Source organism: Sapajus apella, unplaced genomic scaffold, assembly GCF_009761245.1.
Source record: "Sapajus apella isolate SASKATOON/1434 unplaced genomic scaffold, GSC_monkey_1.0 scaffold51, whole genome shotgun sequence".
In the NCBI taxonomy this organism is placed as follows: Eukaryota; Metazoa; Chordata; class Mammalia; order Primates; family Cebidae; genus Sapajus; species Sapajus apella.
Window position 1 is genome coordinate 15,333,829 of NW_022436991.1, and position 19,487 is coordinate 15,353,315.

At 53.2% G+C, this 19,487-nt stretch overlaps 3 protein-coding genes across 7 annotated transcripts in view; 2 read left to right on the forward strand and 1 right to left on the reverse strand.

Moving 5' to 3' along the window:
* SEZ6L2 (seizure related 6 homolog like 2) overlaps positions 1-4,942 on the forward strand; it is a 27,550-nt gene extending 22,608 nt beyond the window's left edge. For 2 of the 3 annotated variants that reach the window (XM_032243151.1, XM_032243153.1), the window contains 6 exons: positions 2,225-2,416; positions 2,523-2,714; positions 3,206-3,244; positions 3,423-3,540; positions 3,666-3,762; positions 4,372-4,942. In XM_032243151.1, coding sequence (XP_032099042.1) covers positions 2,225-2,416; positions 2,523-2,714; positions 3,206-3,244; positions 3,423-3,540; positions 3,666-3,762; positions 4,372-4,401 — 668 coding nt within the window. In that variant the 3' untranslated portion in view covers positions 4,402-4,942. The remainder of the gene's footprint in view (positions 1-2,224; positions 2,417-2,522; positions 2,715-3,205; positions 3,245-3,422; positions 3,541-3,665; positions 3,763-4,371) is intronic. The other variant, XM_032243152.1, reaches the window with a different exon arrangement.
* A 3,788-nt stretch (positions 4,943-8,730) lies between these two features.
* On the reverse strand, positions 8,731-14,095 carry LOC116526648 (putative protein T-ENOL). 3 transcript variants are annotated; one of them, XM_032243160.1, is made up of 6 exons: positions 13,943-14,095; positions 11,765-11,852; positions 11,253-11,400; positions 10,932-10,965; positions 10,684-10,741; positions 8,731-8,929 (listed from the first exon to the last, which is right to left on the reverse strand). In XM_032243160.1, exons 1-6 carry the CDS (start codon positions 14,017-14,019, stop codon positions 8,894-8,896), a joined length of 441 nt encoding a protein of 146 aa, XP_032099051.1. In that variant the 5' UTR covers positions 14,020-14,095; the 3' UTR covers positions 8,731-8,893. The 3 variants fall into 3 exon arrangements, with proteins under 3 accessions (XP_032099051.1, XP_032099053.1, XP_032099052.1); XM_032243162.1 differs by having other exon boundaries at positions 13,659-14,095; XM_032243161.1 differs by lacking the exon at positions 11,253-11,400 and having other exon boundaries at positions 13,659-14,095.
* On the forward strand, positions 12,318-18,269 carry CDIPT (CDP-diacylglycerol--inositol 3-phosphatidyltransferase). Its single transcript, XM_032243159.1, has 6 exons — positions 12,318-13,247; positions 13,342-13,476; positions 15,384-15,537; positions 15,978-16,059; positions 17,089-17,170; positions 17,278-18,269. The coding sequence occupies exons 1-6, from the start codon at positions 13,205-13,207 to the stop codon at positions 17,421-17,423; spliced, it is 642 nt and encodes a 213-aa protein (XP_032099050.1). The 5' UTR covers positions 12,318-13,204; the 3' UTR covers positions 17,424-18,269.
* Positions 18,270-19,487: the final 1,218 nt, after the last annotated feature.

A 19,487-nucleotide genomic window follows, 5' to 3' on the forward strand; every position in this document is an offset into this window, starting at 1 on the left:
AGAAAAAGAAAAAAAAAGAGCAGAAAGGAATGACAGCTGGTCACTTTCTCCAAATTTTGGGAAGCCAGCCGCAAGGACATGGGGCTGTAGTTTTATGTGGCATCTGGAAGCAATGGTGGGACAAAGGCGAGAAGCTTCAAGAAGCCAGATTTGGGCTTGACACTCCCCACCCTTGGAAGGATTCACAGGCTGCTATCAGGCCTGGATGGGCCTAAGAGTTCAGCTGGCCCTGCTGCCTTGGGCTCAGGAGGGAACCTGTCCAAGGCAGCAGATTGAGCCTGAAGGTGTGCCAAGACCCACATCTCTGAGTCCCTGTCCAGTGCTCCATGGCTGTGACCTGTGCAGATTCCAGCTCTGCCATTCCTTGGCTGAGTGACCATGGGCCTCAGTTCTTTGACTGCCCTGAGCCCTGGGTTCCAAGGGAGATGACATTGGCATTGCCAATGTGACATTGCCCTTTCAGGGTAAACAGGATTAAATATTATGTTTGTACCAGGCGTGGTGGCTCACATCTGAAATCACAGTGCTTTAGAAGGCCAAGGTGGGAGGATCACTTGAGCCTAGGAGTTTGAGATCAGCCTGGGCAGCATAATGAGATCCTTTTCTACAAAAAATAAAAAATATACCCAGGCATGGTGGTGTGTGCCTGTAGTCCCAGCCACTCCGGAGGCTGAGGTGGGAGAATCGCTTAAGACCAGGAGTTTGAGGCTGCAGTGAGCAGCCTCACTTGACAAAGCACTCCAGCTTGAGTGACAGCAAGTTCTTGTCTCCAAAACAAAGAATTATATTTGGGGCCAGGCATGGGGGTTTACACCTGTAATCCCAGCACTTTGGGAGGCTGAGGTGGGTGGATCACCTGAGGTCAAGAGTTCGAGTCCAGCCTGGCCAACATGGTGAAACTTTGTCTCTACTAAAAATACAAAAATTAGCTGGGCATGGTAGCGAACACCTGTAATCCCAGCTACTTGGGAGGCTGAGGAAAATTGCTTGAACCCAAGAGGCAGAGGTTGCAGTGAGCCGAGATCGTGCCTCTGCACTCCAGCCTGGGCGACAGAGGAAGACTCTGTCTCAGAAAAAAAGAGAAAAAAAAAAAAAAAGAATTATATTTGTTTTTAAAACATTTAGCAGGATGCCTGGCTCCGATTTATATACCAGAAATGGCTATGATTATGATTCCTTCACAACAGGGTGGTAAACTCAAATGCCTGCAGGCAGGCAATGTATGTGTGTACTGGGCTGGGCATGATGAGAATGTGGGAGACAGGAGAGCTGGGCCCCTTCTAAAGAGGGCAGCTGCTGTTGTGCAAATGATATGCCATGCTGGGCTCATACTGCTGGGATTTGGCTGGTATGCTCTGGTACGGTGGTTAAATATTTTGAATTTCAACCCAGGATAGGGGCTTAGGGTTGCCGCAAGCAACCTGTTTTCTAAAAGAAGCCTGAAATATAACATACACTGAATTTTTTTAAACAATTAACTCTGTCAACCGGGCACGGTGGCTCACGCCTGTAATCCCAGTACTTTGGGAGGCTAAGGCAGGTGGATCACCTGAGGTCAGGAGTTCGAGACCAGCCTGGCCAACATGGGGAAGCCCTGTCTCTACTAAAAGTACAAAGTAAGCCGGGCGTGGTGACGCATGCTTGTAATCCCAGCTACACGGGAGGCTGAGGCAGAAGAATTGCTGGAATCTAAGAGGCAGAGGTTGCAGTAAGCCAAGATCGTGCCACTGCATTCCAGTCTAGGTGACGGAGCGAGACTCCGTCTCTAAATAAAAAATAAATATTTAATTAAATAAGTCTGTCATTCTGGTCTGAAAATAAATGCACCGCATTGCATTTTAAGTTTTTCCAATTCATGCTTTCTTCCTTCTGAGGAAGTGCTGGGAAGTGCATGTGTGTGCAGAGGTGTTCAGGGGAAATGGCCCGAGGCTCAGGCCTCTCCCAGCCCTAGGATTCTAGGAGATTTTATTTTATTTTTCTTAGACAGGGTCTTACTCTGTCACCCAGGCTGGAGTGCAGTAGGGCAATCACCATTCACTGCAGCCTCCACCTGCTGGGCTTAAGCGATCCTCCCGCCTCCGCCTCCAGAGTAACTGGGACCTCAGGGGTGCACCACCACTCCTGACTAATTTTTAAATTTTTTGTAGAGATGGGGGTCTCCTTATGTGGCCCAGACTGGTCTTTTAAGCCCTCGCTCCCCCTGCCCTTGTTCTTCTGCCACCAGTCATGACTTGTGCCGACCCTGGTGAGATCACCAACGGGCACCGCACTGCCTCAGACGCAGGCTTCCCCGTTGGTTCCCACGTACAGTACCGCTGCCTGCCAGGGTACAGCCTCGAGGGGGCAGCCATGCTCACCTGCTACAGCCGGGACACAGGCACACCCAAGTGGAGCGACCGGGTCCCCAAATGCGCCTGTGAGTCTAGGGCACACCCTGGGAGGGTGGCTGGGTAGCCCTGGGAGAGCCCGTCTGCCCCGTGCCCAGTAGTGCAGCTGGCACGTGACTGGCATGCTCCCCGCAGTGAAGTACGAGCCGTGCCTGAACCCAGGGGTTCCCGAGAATGGCTACCAGACGCTGTACAAGCACCACTACCAGGCGGGCGAGTCTCTGCGCTTCTTCTGCTATGAGGGCTTTGAGCTTATCGGCGAGGTCACCATCACCTGTGTGCCCGGCCACCCCTCCCAGTGGACCAGCCAGCCCCCGCTCTGCAAAGGTGCCTGGCCAGACAGGGCAGGAGGGGCACACCAGTGTCCGGGGAGTAACAGGGCTGGGAGAGTCAGCTAGCACATTCGAGAGCAATGGGCAACCCCACAGAGCTCCCGGTTCTCCTCCTGTGGCCTCGTGTCCTCACGGGTGTGTCCAGAAGCCCTGGGTCGTGTGAGGTCATGGGATTCGCTCAGGGGTGTCGTAGAGGGGGCCTTGGCTTGGAAGTTCCTTGCTTTCTCTGGATAGGCCTCAGTTTCCCTATCTCTGACAAATTCAGACTGTCCAGGAACCCTGACTTTTTAGGGGTCTGGAGAAAGAGGACAAAGGCCCTGTGCTGGTCATTCTCTCTCTGCCCGACCAAGGGAAAGAGAAAGTTGAGGTTGAGAAGAGGGCAGAGAGAACCAGGCTGTCCAGCCCAGCCCCACCGGGCTCCGGGCCCTTCCAGCCTCCTCCCCTCCCTGGCTCAGACCCCATCCCCTCCCCCTCCTCTCCCTGCAGTTGCCTATGAGGAGCTCCTGGACAACCGAAAACTGGAAGGTCAGTGAGGGCACAGGTGGAGACCGAGACTGGCCAGGATGGGAGGGCAAAGCAGAGACTGGGGCAGGAGGCCAGGCCTTGGAGGGGTGAGGCCCAGGGTTTAAGGCCCAGGGCAGGAGGCTGGGAGAGCCCAGGACGGGGCCCACCTGCAGCTCACCGGCCTCTCCTCCTCCCATAGTGACCCAGACCACAGACCCGTCTCGGCAGCTGGAGGGGGGGAACCTGGCCCTGGCCATCCTGCTGCCCCTAGGCTTGGTCATTGTCCTCGGCAGTGGCGTTTACATATACTACACCAAGTAAGTAGCCTGCTTGGGTGCTGCCGGCCAGGACAGACATCTTGCTGGCCTGGCATCAGAGCCCGGGTCAGGGGAGCTCAGAGGCTCACCTGTTGATAAGCTCCTCTGTCCTCTCCCTTTCTCAGGCTTCAGGGAAAGTCCCTTTTCGGCTTCTCGGGTTCCCACTCCTACAGCCCCATCACCGTGGAGTCGGACTTCAGCAACCCACTGTATGAAGCCGGGGTGAGCACCTCCCCTGCCCCTGGAGAGCCACCACTAGGCTCTCCCAGGACTCCAAACCTCGAAAGGTCTCTGGAATCTCTGTCTTGGGAATTTCAAAACTCGGGTGTCCACAGGGGCCGTCAGTGAGCACAGTGAGCCACATGTGGACAACAGGGAGCAATAGGACCGTGGCTAAGTGGAGGGCTTGTGCCTCATCTCAAGGATACGGCTCTACCCCATAGTGGAAACTGAGGCTTAATTGGCAGATCTTCCAGTTGTTCAAAACAAGCCAGAAATTCAGATTCTTGTGTCATTTTACAATGCTGTAGGGTGAACCAAACACACTCACTGGCCAGATTCAGCCCCTGTGGCCTCCACAGCCCCCAGTGGTCAACGTTACTTTAAAACTCAGGGTCGGGCCGGGCGCGGTGGCTCATGCCTGTAATCCCAGCACTTTGGGAGGCCGAAGCGGGGGGATCACGAGGTTAGGAGTTCTATACCAGCCTGACCAACATGGTGAAACCCCAACTCTAAAAATAAAAATAAAAAAACTCAGGGTTGTTCTCCCATTTGGCTGCCTCTTCTACCCCCATCAGACTCCAACAACTGACCTAATCTCTCTGTCTTCAGGATACTCGGGAATATGAAGTTTCCATCTGAACCCCAAGACTACAGCTGCAGGACCCAGGACGCCCCTCCCCTCCTCATTCTGGGCAGGGAGAAGTATGGGACCGGTCTCTGCCTCCTGGCTGCCCTCCTCCCTGGCTGTGTAAATAGTCTCCCCGTCCCACGAGGGGGCTTTGATGGCCCTGGAGATCCTACAGTAAATAAACCAGCATCCTGCCGCCCAAAGCCGCCTCTTCTCAGTTGCCAAATGAGGGGCCTGCCCCCCACCCTACTGGCTTTTGGATCCTGGGAGGGGAACTCTGCTCCCCTGCAAATCTTGCGGCCCCTCTTGCCCAGGGCACCCCTCAGTGACTGTCCCCGATAGCTCTACTGTTCCCTTGGCCACGAAGGCCCCCCAACTCCCCTATGCCCTGGCCCTGGGCCTGACTCCGGCCAGGAGGGTCAGAAGAAGGATGAAGGGGAGAGCTGGGACAAGGCCCTGCCCCCTTCCTGCCATCTCTCCGCCCCACAGTCTCTCCACCTTTGCTTCTGAATTCTTGTTTTTGAGCAATAAACAGAAAATCGCCACTTGTAATTGGGCCGGTGGGGTGTGGGAAGGTGGGCCCCGAGCTCTCAGTGACCACCTCTCTGGAGAGAGGGCTGGGGAAAGGGGACCAATTTAAAAAAAAGAGGGAAATGCAAAAGTGGGCAGAGGGCAGTGTCCGGGGGTGGGGGCCTGGCCTGGGGTCAAAAAGCCTGGCTGTAGGCTCAGCCTCTGTGAAGCCCTCCCTGCCACCAGCCCCACTCCGGGCTGCAGTGGCCTCTCCACCAGGCCTTGACCTTGTCAGCCTCTTCCAGCTGGGAGAGAACTGACAGGAGCCACTCCTCTTCTCTTACTGCTGGGCAGGAGGCAAACAGCTTTCAATTTCTTTCTTTTTAGAAACAGGGCCTAGCTCTGCCAGCCAGGCTGCAGTGCAGTGGTGGGGTCACAGCTCACTGCACCCTCAAACTTATCCTCTCGCCTGAGTTTCCTGAGTGGCTGGGACTACAGGTGCAAGCCACTGTGCCTGCCTAATTTTTAAATTTTTTTTAGAAATAGAGATCTTGCTATGTTGCCCAGGCTGCTCTCAAACCCCTAGCCTCAAGCAATCCTTCCTTGACTTACCAAAGTTCTGGGATTACAGGCATTAGCCACCAAGCCTGGCTTTTCAATTTGTTTTATGACCAGTTTGCTTAAAATTCAACCCCCTTTGGAGAATTTTTGTATCCATTCAAGTACACCATTTCTTCCCCGCCACCCCAACCTGTTTAGCATTTTAGGCGTATCTGTGACCCATATACCAATTTGAGCTTTATATCCTTGGGGGTATCCTTTTCCACTTTTTTTTTTTTTTTTTTTTGAGACGGAGTTTCACTCTTGTTGCCCAGGCTGGAGTGCAATGGTGAGATCTTGGCTCACTGCAACCTCCGCCTCCTGGGTTCAAGCGATTCTCCTGCCTCAGCCTCCCGAGTAGCTGGGATTACAGGCATGCGCCACCACGCCCAGATAATTTTGTATTTTTAGTAGAGATGAGGTTTCTCCATGTTGGTCAGGCTGGTCTTGAACTCCCAACCTCAGGTGATCCGCCCACCTTGGCCTTCCAAAATGCTGGGATTATAGGAGTAAGCCACTGCACCCGACCCACTATATCTATTTTTGAACCTTATCAGGAATTTATAGCCTGTTTGTCTAAAGAGTTTTTCTCCAAATTAACTAAATTTTATGTAATTAAAAAAAATTTTTTTGTTGAGACAAGAGTCTTGCTCTGTCGCCCAGGTAGGAGTGCAGTGGCTTCGTCTCCACTCACTGCAACCTCCGCTTCCTGGGTTCAAGTGATTCTCCTGCCTCAGCCTCCCAAGTAGCTAGGATTACAGGCGTGCACCACCACACCTGGCTAATTTTTGTATTTTTAGTAGAGACAGGGTTTCCCCATATTGGCCTGTCTGGTCTCAAACTTGTGACCTCACGTGATCCACCTGTCTTGGCCCCTCAAAGTGCTGGGATTAAAGGTGTGAGCCACCACACCCAGCCTATGTAATTTTTAAAAAATTATTTTTTGAGTTGGAGTTTTGCTCTTGTCACCCAGGCTGGAGTGCAATGGCATGATCTTGGCTCACTGCAACCTCCATCTCCTGGGTTCAAGTGATTCTCCTGCTTTGGCCTCCCAAGTAGCTGGGATTGCAGGCACCCACCACCAGGCCCAGCTAATTTTTATGTTTTTAGTAGAGATTGGATTTTGCCATGTTGGCCAGGCTGGTCTCGAACTCCTGATCTCAGGTGATCCGACCACCTTAGCCTCCTAAAGTGCTGGGATTACAGGTGTGAGCCATGGCGCCTGGCCTAATTAAAATTTTATATTTAAATGCAATTAAACATTTTTAGGACACTTGAAAGGATGGTGAAATATCCAGAAAGGGGTGGACTTTTAGGAGAACATGGGGCAAACTGCTCTCAATAATAGCAAGCACTTTGTATGCATTATGTTGGTTTTTTTTCTTTTTTTTCCAAGATGGAGTTCTGCTCTTTCGCCCAGGCAGAAGTGCAATGGCGCAATCTCGGTTCACTGCAACCTCCACCTCTCAGGTTCAAGCAATTTTCCTGCCTCAGCCTCTCTAGTAGCTGGGATTACAGGCGCCCACCACAATGCCCGGCTAATTTTTGTATTTTTAGTAGAGACGGGGCTTCACTATGTTGGCCAGGCTGGTCTCGAACTCCTGACCTCAAGTGATCTGCCCACCTCGATCTCCCAAAGTGCTGGGATTTCAGGCGTGAACCACCACGCCTGGCCTACCTACGTTGTTTTTTTCTTTAGAGACCATGTCTCCGTTGTGCAGACTGGAGTACAGTGGCACCATCATAGTTCACTGCAGCCTCAACCTCCTAGGCTCAAGTGATCCTCCAGTCTTAGCCTCCTGAGCAGCTGGGATTACAGGTGTGCTCCACCACACCTAGCTAACTTGTTTACTTTTTTAGAGATGGGGCTTACTCTGTTACCCAAGCTGGTCTTGAACGTCTGGCCTCAAGTGATTCTCCTGCCTCGCTGTCCAGTGTGTCCCTGGGATGACAGGCATGAGCCACCATGTCCGACTGCATTTTGTCTTTAACTCTTCAAAGGACCCTATGGGACAGGGATCATTTATTAATCCCATTTTTCAGATAAGGAAACTAAGGCCCAGAGATGGGAATTGACTTCCTCAGGAGGCTCCAATAAATGGCCAAACTTAGTGCAGTTTGCATTTAGCAATGCAAATACTAAATGCTAAAATGAATTAAGTATCTGCATTGCCAAATGCAAACTGCACGAAGCCTACTGGCTAGTAATGGGTGTGGTATGTTCTCACAGGCATGAAGCCTGAAGCTCAGATAGGAGAGACCGTAGCTCAGTGTCCCCAGCCCCATTGGTGGTGGCAGAGGTGGCTCCTCAGAAGCAAGAGGAGTCCTGCCAGATGCCACAGGCCTAGACCTTGAGGTGCTGGAGTGTGGCCAGGACGCTGGATTTGGACCCATAAGCTCATCTGTGTCAACAGGCCGGGCATGGTGGTTCACACCAGTAATCCCAGCACTTTGGAAAGCCGAGGCAGGAGGATCATTTGAGGCCAGGAGTTCAAGACCAGTCTGGGCAACACAATGAGACCCTGTCTCCACAAATTTTTTTTTTTTTTTTTTTTTTTTTTTTGAGACAGTCTCACTCTGTCGCCAGGCACCAGGCTGGACCAGTGCAGTGGTGCAATCTCGGCTCACTGTAACCTCTGCCTCCCAGGTTCAAGCAATTCTCCTGCCTCAGCCTCCTGAGTAGCTGGGACTACAGGCGAGCACCACCACACCCAGCTAATTTTTGTATTTTAGTGGAGACAGGGTTTCACTATATTGGCCAGGATGGTCTCGATCTTTTTGACCTCATCATCCGCCCACCTCGGCCCCCAATTTTTTTTTTTTTTTGAGATAGAGTCTCACTTTGTTGCCCCAGGCTGGAATGCAGTGGTGCAATCTCAGCTCACTGCAGCCTCCGCCTCCCAAATTCAAGTGATTCTCTTGCCTCAGCCTCCTGAGTGGCTGGGATTTTAGGTGCGTACCACCACACTAGGCTCATTTTTTGTATTTTTAGTAAAGACGGGGTTTCACCATATTGGCCAAGATGGTCTCAAATTCCTGACCTTGTAATCCACCTGTCTCGGCCTCCCAAAGTGCTGGGATTACAGGTGTGAGCTACCGCACCCGGCCACCAATTAAAAAAAAAAACAAAACACCCCAATCATATGCCCGCATCCAGCATCCACATCTGGGAAAAAAAAAGGACCCTCTCCTGCACCTCTACCCCAGAGAAACCACACCGGAGCACTGCATGAGCTGGGGGAAGGGAGGATCCCTGTCTCTTTATTAAAGCCTTTCATTCCTGGTGGTGTCCTTGCTGGCTGAGGCTGGAGGGTCCGGTGATGAATCCAGAGAAATTTGACGGCTTCAGGATGATACTGCTTATGACCACGAGGTCCCCGCAAACGGAAGTGGTTAACGAGTGGCAAAAGAGGAGTTTTGAGGCATGTTCTAGGGATAAAAGGGGGAAGCATGAGAGGCCAGGAGCATCAAAGAGGGGCGGACTCATCTTCCAAACAGGCAGTTAGGAAGAGCTCCATCAAAGAGAAAAGAGCCTTTTCACTCTTTAGACCCGAGGCTCATGTCTTTTTTATTTTTCTCGAGACAGGGTCTCCCTCTGTCAGCCAGGCTGGAGTACAGCACAATCATATCTTCCTGCAGCCTCAACCTCCTGGGCTCCAGTGATCCTCCCACCTCAGCCTCCGGAGTAGCTGGGACCACAGCTGTGAACCACCATGCCTGGCTAATTTTTTTTTTTTAATATATATATTTTTATTGCACTTTAGGTTCTGGGGTACATGTGCAAAACATGCAGGATAGTTGAATAGGTAAATACATGGCAATGTGATTTGCTGCCTCCATCCCCCTGCCACCTGTATCTGGCATTTCTCCCCATGTTATCCCTCCCCAACCTCCCTACCTCCCGCTGTCCCTCTCCTATTCCCCCTCAACAGACCCCAGTGTGTGATGCTCCCCTCCCTGTGTCCATGTGTTCTCATTTCTCCACACCCGCCTATGAGTGAGAACATGTGGTGTTTGATTTTCTGTTCTTGTGTCAGTTTGCTAAGAATGATGGTTTCCAGATTCATCCATGTCCCTACAAAGGACACGAACTCATCATTTTTCATGGCTGCATAGTATTCTATGGTGTATATGTGCCACATTTTCCTTGTGCCCAATGATGGGCATTTGGGTTGGTTCCAGGTGTTTGCTATTGTAAACAGTGCCGCAATGAACATACATGTCTTTATAATAGAATGATTTATAATCCTATGGATGTATACCCAGTAATGGGATTGCTGGATGCCCAGCTAATTTTTTAAACCTCGATAGCAGGAACTCTGTTTTGCTCACTGCAACACCCCAGCCCTCAAGCAGTGCTGGCACATAGTAAGTGCTTAATTTTTATTTTATTTTTTTGAGACAGAGTCTCACTCTGTGGCCCAAGCTGTAACGCAGTGGCACGATCTCGGCTCACTGCAACCTTCGCCTCCTGGGTACAAGCTATTCTCTGCCTCAGCTTCCTGAGTAGCTAGGATTACAGGCGCGTGCCACCACAACTGCCTAATTTTTTGTTTTGTTTTTGCTTTGATCGGTTTTGAGATGGAGTCTTGCTCTGTGGCCCAGGCTGGAGTGCAGTGGTGTGATCTTGGCTCACTGCAACCTCTGCCTCCCAGGTTCAAGCGATTCTCCTGCCTCAGCCTCCCGAGTAGCTGGAATTACAGGCCTGCACCACCACACCAGCTAACTTTTGTACTTTTAGTCAAGACGGGGTTTTACCCAGCTGACTAGGCTGCTCTTGAACTCCTGACCTCATGATCCGCCCACCTCGGCCTCTCAAAGTACTGGAACACAAAGTGCTGGGACTGCAGGCATGACCTACTGCACCCAGCAGAAAATGATTTCTTTAGGTGCTACCTCCTTCAAGAAGCTCCATTGGGTCCTCTCCCTCCTATCCAAATCGAGGCTGGGATAAGAGTACAATCTCACTGCTTCCATTTCTATTATGGAAACGTATCCATACTGTATTGTAATTGGCCATTTCCTTGTCTGTCCCCACACTGAAGTGTGACCTCTTCAAGGGCTGAGACTGTATCATTCATTTTTGTGTCTCAAGTGCCTAAGACAGGGCCCAACATATAGTGCAAACTCAAAAGGTTTGGTTAACATCAAATAGCCTTGGCATCCACGGACCCTGCATGTACCTTTTCGTGAGGGGCTGGCAGGAGGTGTGACTTGGTGCGGGTACGGTTTCTGTCGGAGCTGGAGATAGTGGAAGAGAAAGGAGAGGGCTGAGAATTCTGAATTTGAGGATCAGGGCAGGAGAGAATGGAAGTACACAGTTCAAAAATCCCCCTGCCCTGCTGGGATGTTGTGAAACCCCGCTCTCTCCCCTCCAGGCTCCTCATTTCTCTCCCTGGACAAAGAGCATCTCCCTAGAAGCCTCACTCACCGGGTGTCTGTGCCTCGGGTCTTGGTGAAGAATGCTGGAAATAGAGGCCCCAGTCAGAGAAAGGACTATCCCCATGGCCAGGAAGTGAACGTGGCCAGGGCAGATGGGGCTAAGGGGGTTCTCGGCCAGTAGTGAGGAGTGGGCACTGGGTTAGCGGGTGAGGGGGCGCTTTGCAGGTCCTAGAGCTGGCTGTGAGAGGGGCGAGATGGGCACAGATTTCTGGAGGGCTCAGCTAGGGGTGGGAGGGCTCAGGGGCTGGAACCAGGCATGGGAGGAGGGGGCGGCGCTTCTCTAGACAGTGATCCTGAGGCAGGGGGTTACCCTGTGTGGATATCTGAGTCGCTTGGTCTTGTGTCTGCTTTTTTTTGATGGGCACAGGGTTCAAATGGCAGCAAGCCATAAATAAAGCCTCCTCCGTGAGTTCTGCACTGATCCGGGACAGGTATTCCTCAGAACGAGATAACGAAGCCTGGGAAAGGAAAAGGCGGAGGGGTTCAGCCCGGGAGCTCCCATATGGGAGTGTTGGGTGTGGGAGCTCCCATATGGGAGTGCTGGGTGTGGGAGCTCCCTGGCTGGGACCTCTGGGTCCAAGGAGCTTGGTCTTGGAGTACTGGGCCTTGAGATTTAGCTAGAAGGCTCTGGATCTGGGGGAGGTGGATTGGGGGGTGTTGCAGAATCAGGGCCTAGTGCTGAGGGCTATGGGTCTGGGCTTCAGGACTCAGCGTTGAGGTTAGAATCTCAAGGCTAACGGCTCAGACCTGGGACGGGCACCTCTGCCTGGGAGGCCTTCACTTCCTTACACTCCCACCTCTACGGTCCCCTGCAGCGCTCACCGAACCTCCTCTCGAGGAGGGTGCAGCTTGAGACGGCCAGCTGTCCTTCTTCTCCCCCTCATTCCCCATCGGAGTGGACGCCATCCCCCTGGAAACAGTGGAGGCCTGAGAAACCGGCCCGCTTTCCCCAGAACTCATTCCATCTCTCAAGAAAAAAAAAATGTTGCCTTATATCTTCAGGAGAGAGGGGACCTCCCACACCCCTCCACCCCTTCGCCCGGTGGGGCCTCGCCTTCCTTCTTCCCTCCCAAGCCCTTTCCCAAGCCAAGGCAGCCAACTTGCCGCCCCAGACCTGGCAGATGGGTGGCAACCTTGGGCTACTCGGCAGAAGGGGAGACGGGAGGCCTAAGGACCTCTGGTATAGGTCGCGGAGGACAGGGAATGGGAGATGGGGAGGAAGGCTGGAAAAGGGGGAGCCGGCTCCGTGTTGCTACCGGCCGCTATAAACCCTCGGGATCTGCGGAGGTTCCGCAGCCTCGTTGCTAGGAGATCAGGGGTTCTAGAACTAAAGACAGAGACATTTCCTAGCGCGCCCCGTTTGGTCCTCCAGCCTCCCCTCCATACCCCTCCAGGTGCCTCCTTGGGGGCAGTGACCCCAAACACCAGAGGATTGAGAAGCTTGAGAGGATGACGCAGGTGGGGAGCCTGCGATCTAATCCTCCCACCACAAGGGGCAAGCGAGAAGCAACCCGGCGGCAGGGCGATCTGGAGCCTCTCTAGCCACCTGGAGCCTGAGAGAGCAAAGGCGGCTGGAGACTTAGGGGGCGGGGAGAACAGTGCGGGCTGCACCAAAACTCCTGACTTCTCGGGCGTGCAGAGACTCAGGAGGGGGGAATTTTATCGCCTTATCATTGTCTCAGGAAGTTACATCCTCCTCAAAAGAAAAATCAGAGATTTTTACCGGCCTCCTTCTCTTTTGTGCTTTCCTTTTCCTTCCCTACCTTTGCTCGACGTCGATAATTCCTTCCTCCGTCTCCCCTTCTGCGTTTTGGTACGAGCCAAGGGAAAGGGGCGGAGGGAAGAAAGGGAAGAGGAAGCAGACAGGTCTTAAAGGGGCCACAACTATTTCTTAAAGCCTTTTTTTTCCTCTCTCCAATTTTGCCACGACTGGCCCGGAGGGCGAGGTTCCCGGAAGCCCCGCGCATCTGGAGCAGCGGTGACCGCAGCTGGAGGCGGGAGCGTCTGCGGGGCGGGCGGAGACTAGGGGGCTGCAGGTCAGAAGGGCGGGCTGCGCGCGCCCGCTGCGCCCGGCTAGCCTTGGGGCCGACCCGTGCTCCCGACTGCTGCGGGCTTCAGCATCTGGGGCCGGGTGAGGGCGGCGGGGTCCAGGGCGCAAGTGGCTCGGTTTATGCTCCGGGCCGGGGGCTGAGGCCGCGCGGCGAGGCCAGGACAGCGCTGGCATCTCCAGAGCGGTCCCGGGGCGGCAAGGGGGGCGCCGCGATGTCAGAGGAAAATATCTTCTTGTTCGTGCCCAACCTCATCGGTGAGTGCTGCCCGGTGCCCCGGATCGGAAGGGAGGGCCAGGGGCCTTGGCGGGCTCCCTGATCCCGCCCTGTCTCCCCGCGTCCTGTTCCAAGGTTATGCCCGGATTATCTTCGCCATCATTTCTTTCTACTTCATGCCCTGCTGCCCCCTCACGGCCTCTTCCTTCTACCTGCTCAGCGGCCTGCTGGACGCTTTCGATGGACACGCTGCTCGCGCTCTTAATCAAGGTGACAGACACCCCTCCCAGCCAGCCTTGGGGCCCAACAACCCCCTGCCCCGTTCCCCTGCCTCCTTGGGACCTCAGGGTCAGAGGGCTGTCATTCTCATCTCTGAAAAAAGCAGAACAGGATGGTCTGAGGTTTTTGTTTTGTTTTTTGTTTTTGAGACAGGGTCTCGCTCTGTCATTTAGGCTGGAGTGCAATGGCGCGATCATGGCCCTCTGCAGCCCCCATCTCCTCTACTCAAGTAATCCTCCCACCTCAGCTTCCTGAATAGCTGAGACAACAGGCACTTGCCACCACACCTGGCTAATTTTTAAACTTGTGTAGAGACTGGGTCTTGCAGTGTCGCCCAGACTGGTCTCCAGCTCCTGGCCTCAAGCGATCCTCCTGCCTTGCTCCCAAAGTGCTGCGCCCAGCAAGAATGGACTGATTTTGTAGCAAAAAGGATTTAAGCTAGCTCTTGAGAACTCACTGCTTGTGAGAGGTGTGGATCAGCAAGACATGACATGGCCGTGGTGCTGCTGAAGATATCTCTGAATACAAGTCCATTTAATCAGTCACAGTGGCTCACGCCTGTAATCCCAGCACTTTGGGAGGCGGAGGCAGGTGGATCACGAGGTCAGGAGTTCGAGACCAGCCTGGCCAACATGGTGAAACCCCGTCTCTACTAAAAATACAAAAATTTGCCAGGCATGGTGGCCTGTAATTCCAGCTACTCAGGAGGCTGAGGCAGGAGAATCTCTTGAACCCAAGAGGCAGAGGTTGCAGTGAGCTGAGATCGCGCCACTGCACTCTAGCCAGGGCAACAGAGGGAGACTCCATCTCAGGGGTGGGGGGGGGGGGCGGGAGTCCATTCAACAGGTGTTTACTGGAGGCCTACTGTGTGCCCTGCATAAGCAGTTGGGTTCCAGAAGGCATGTGTAGAGGGAGGATGGAGAAGGAAGGGTGATGGCTTCTAGAGGGTTGATTTTTTCTTTTTTTTTTTTGAGATGGAGTTTCACTCATGTTACCCAGGCTGGAGTGCAGTGGCGCGATCTCGGCTCACCGCAACCTCCGCCTCCTGGGTTCAGGCAATTCTCCTGCCTCAGCCTCCTGAGTAGCTGGGATTACAGGCACGCACCACCATGCCCGGCTAATTTTTTTTTTTTGTATTTTTAGTAGAGACGGGGTTTCACCGTGTTGACCAGGATGGTCTCGATCTCTTGACCTCGTGATCCACCCGCCTCGGCCTCCCAAAGTGCTGGGATTACAGGCTTGAGCCACCGCGCCCGGCCTCTTTTTGTTTTTTGAGAGAGTCTCGTTCTATTGCCCAGGCTGGAGTGCTGTGGTGCAATCTTGGCTCACTGCAACCTCCACCTCCCGGGTTCAAGTGATTCTCCTGACTCAGCCTCCTGAGTATCTGGGATTACAGGCACACACCACCACACCCGGCAAATTTTTTGTATTTTTAGTAGAGACGGGGTTTCACCATGCTGGCCAGGCTTGAGCTCCTGACCGTGTGATCTGCCCACCTCAGCCTCCCAAAGTGCTGGGATTACAGGCATGGGCCACCACACCTGGCTAATTTTTTAATCTGTTCTCCAGACCCACTTCTAAGGCTTCTCCTGAGGCATCAAGTTTCTTGGTCTAGCCCTGGAGTCTTGGTTCTGGCGCTGATGAGTTGCAGACACAGCTTTCCTTTCTCCTACCCTGTTCCCTCCACTCTCAGGCCTTCTTAGTCCATGTCATGGTGACCTTTGCCCACTGACCTCACACAGAGCCTGTTTTCCAGCCTGCGTTCCTCCCCAGGCTGGTGGACACTTTGAGTCTTCACTTACACCCTGGATCAGAGTGATAAACCAAATATGGGCACTTGTCCTGCGTCCACTGTACCCTAACAGCCCCTGCCCATTTAATTAGCCCCTATCTTCCAGGAACCCGGTTTGGGGCCATGCTGGACATGCTGACGGACCGCTGCTCCACCATGTGCCTGTTGGTCAACCTGGCCCTGCTTTACCCTCGGGCCACGCTGTTCTTCCAGCTCAGCATGAGTTTGGATGTGGCCAGTCACTGGCTGCACCTTCACAGGTGTGTGGCGATTCTGGGGGCCTTGGCCAGTTGGAGACACGACAGTGGGGCGGGGGAGCCTAGATGGAAGGGTGTCTGGGATGGCATTAGGCGTCCTGGGAGGGCTCCTTTTTAGCTCCGCTTTGTAGAAGGGCCCCAGGCAAACCTGTCTTAGAATCAGCTTCAGCCATGTTTACAGTTGCATTAAGCAATTCTTAGGACTCTTCCAGCTGGATATTCTAGGATTCCAAATAGGTGACAGCTTGCAGAAAGGGGCATGGGGGCTTTTGAATGTGGCATTTAAAGCCTGATTCTGCCCTCAGATAGGTAACTGTGGCTTTGGGCAGGATACTGGTCCTTAGCCATGCCCAGTTTTCCACCCATACAATAGGGGCTAACGTGATGATCAGATGCAGGGTAGTGGTCATAAAGCTCGGGGGTTCTCCTGTTTTCTCCCCAAGTTCTGTGGTCCGAGGCAGTGAGAGTCACAAGATGATCGACCTGTCTGGGAATCCAGTGCTTCGGATCTACTACACCTCAAGGGTGAGCGTTTCCTACACGCCCCACCCCTCATACTCTTGGCTGTGGGAAGTCCTGGGCTGAACCCTGGCCCTAGGCTAGGAGAAGGCACAGAGCAGGGTCTGCCCAGTCCCTCCAGGAGGAGGGGCCTGTAAGCTTAAGCGTGGAGGAGGAGGATTGGTTGTGGGGGTGCCTGTGTGAATTACTCCAGGGAGCAAGTATGAGGCCTGCGGAAGAGGAGGGAGTGAGAGGCCGGAGGGAGATAAAGCCAGAGAGGTCTGCAGGACTGGACTGTGGACTTGATTCCAGGAACACAGGCAGCCTCTGAAAGGATTTTTAAAAAGCTAAGTAATGGCTGGGTGTGGTGGCTCACGCCTATAATCCCAGTGCTTTGGGAGGCTGAGGTGGGAGGATTGCTTGACAAGGTCAGGAGTTTGAGACCAGCCTAGGCCACAAAGTGAGACTGTTTCCACACACACACAAAAATCGAATTAGCTTAGCCAGGCACTGTGGTGCACGCCTATCGTCTCTACTTAAGGTGGAAGGATCAAGTGAAACCAAGAGGTTTTTTGTTTTTTTTTTGAGAGACTTGCTGTGTCACTCAGGCTGGAGTTCAGTGGCATGTTATTGGCTGACTGCATCCTTCATCTGCCGGGTTCAAGCAATTCTTGTGCCTCAGCCTTCGAGTGGCTGGGACTATAGGTGCACACCACCACGCTCAGCTAATTTTTTGTATTTTTAGTAGAGAGGGTTTTCGCCACGTGGCCAGGCTGGTCTCAAACTCCTGACCTCAGGTGATCTGCCTGTCCCAGCCTCCCAAAGTGCTGGGATTACAGGCGTGAGCCACTGCGCCCAGCTGAAACCGGGAGTTTTGAGGCTGCAGTGCTATGATCATACCACTGCATTGCAGCCTAGATGACAGAGCGAGACCCTGTCTCTAAAAAAGAAAAAAAAAAGAAGCAATATGCTGAGATCGTACTCTCCTTAGTGCTGGGGGACGAGGGTGGCACACGCCTGCCTCTTGGTAACTTAGCCTGTTTGCTGTGTGTGCAGCCTGTCCTGTTCACCTTGTGTGCTGGGAATGAGCTCTTCTACTGCCTCCTCTACCTGCTCCATTTCTCTGAGGGACCTTTAGGTAGGAGATGAGGGGCTGGGCAGAAGGATGGGAGGGGGCTCTGGCCTGCCCAGGGAGACGAAGGCCCCCTCCTTCGGTCCCCAAACTTCCCTGCTGCCTTCCTGCAGTTGGCTCCGTGGGGCTGTTCCGGATGGGCCTCTGGGTCACTGCCCCCATCGCCTTGCTGAAGTCACTCATCAGCGTCGTCCACCTGGTCACAGCTGCCCGCAACATGGCTGCCCTGGACGCAGCAGACCGTGCCAAGAAGAAGTGATGCTGGAGCCCCCAGTCCTGGCTGCCGACCTGCCCTGGGAGTCTCGCTGTGCCACACGGCTCCCCACCCCCTGCCAGGAGGTCCCAGTCTCACGCCTTCCTCATGTGTTGTCCTACCTGCTGGGATGGGGGTCAGCCTCTCTTTAGTGACGTCACATACTCTGGGATCCTGAGGACTGGGCCCACCCCTGGGATCCCCAGGGAGGATACGAAGGAGGCCCCATCCGTATAGGCGGTGCTCCTGGGGTGCCAGGACCAGGTACTGTCACACCCTGCCAGCTCAGCCCTGGAGTGTGAGATGCTAGGGATGCTTGAGTGAGGGAGATGGTATGGGGACTGGGTTTCCCAAAAGCAGGGGAATCAGACCTCTGCCCCCAGCCAGAGCAAGCCTGGGGCACCGTGCTCGGGAGGGAAGAATCCGTCCACAGCCTTCCCCTTTGTTGGCGCCTCTGTCCTGCCTACCTTGGTCCTGGAAGCCTTGATTATAAAGGCGGGAACTTCACTATTCGACTTGCTTTCCTTTCAGACATTCTTGGCTCAGGGCCTGGGTTGAGGGAGCTTCAGGAAGGATGTCCATCTGGGTGCTTTTCCTCCAATTTGCTGGCTGGCGTCCCCATCTGTCCACAGTGACCTCAGAGAGAGGCCACTCACGCTCATGTGTTGTCCCCACCGCCCACTTGTTTCATGTCACTGTCCACATGTATTTATATTCTTGATATTTTCTACCCTCACTAGAATGTAAACTCCATGAAGGCAGACTTTTCTCGTTCCCTTCTCTATCTCTAGAATAAGACCAACCTGAACCTGGCATATAGTAGCTGCTTAATAAATATTCATCTGTCAATTAGTTGGTTTGTCAGAACGTGTCCTTAGACCACCTGTAGATATTTCTATTTCTCTTTTTTTGTTGTTTTCTTTTTTTTAGAGACAGAGTCCTACTCTGTCACTCAGGCCAGTGGTATAGTCCTAGCTCACTGCAGCTCCAAACTCCTGGCCTTCAAGTCATCCTCCGGCCTTAGCCTCCCAACGTGCTATTATTACAGGACTGAGCCACCGAGCCTGGCTGGATATTTCTTTAAATGCAACTTTGAGCCAGGTGCAGTGGCTCACATCTGTGATCCCAGCACTTTGGAAGGCCAAGTTTGGGTGGATTGCTTGAGCGCAGATGAAGACCAGCCTGGGCAACGTGGTGAAACCCTGTCTCTACAAAAAATACAAAAATTAGCAAGGTGTGGTGGCATGCACCTGTGGTCCCAGCTACTCAAGAGACTGAGGTGGGAGGAGAGCTTGAGCCTGGGAGGCAGGAGGCAGAGGTTGCAGTGATATGTAATGGTGCCACTCCAGGCTGGGGGCCAGGGCCAGACAGTGTCAACAACAAAAAGCAACTTCAGCCCATCTCGGAGGCTTATGACTGGCCTGTAATCCCAGCACTTTGGGAGGCTGAGGTGGGAGAATCATTTGAGCCCAGGAGTTTGAGACCAGCCTGGGCCATATTGCCAGACCCCGTCTGTACCAAAAATATATATATATGAATTAGGTGTGGTGGTGTGTGCCTTAGTCCCAGCTACTGGAGAGGCTGAAGTGATAATTGAATGAGCCTGGGAGGTCAAGGCTGCAGTGAGCCATGATTGTGCTACTGTACTCCAGCCTGGGCGACAGAACAAGATGTCTCAAAAAGTAAAATAAATGCAAGTTCTTGGATCCTGCAGCAGACCTTCAGAGTTGGAAGCTCTAGGGATGGACGGCTGGACAAGATGGCTTACACCTGTAATCTCAGCACTTTGGGAGGCCGAGGCAGGTGGATCACCTGAGGTCGGGATTTCCAGACCAGCCTGAGCAACATGGAAAAACCCCGTCTCTACTAAAAATAAAAAATTTGGCAGGGGTGGTGGCACGTGCCTGTAATCCCCGCTACTTGGGAGGCTGAGGCAGGAGAATCGCTTGAACCTGGGAGGTGGAGGTTGTGGTGAGCCAAGATAGTGCCACTGCACCCCAGCCCGGGCAACAAAAGCAAAACTCCATCTCAAAAAAAAAAAAAAGCTCCCAGAAGCCTGCAACTTCAGTG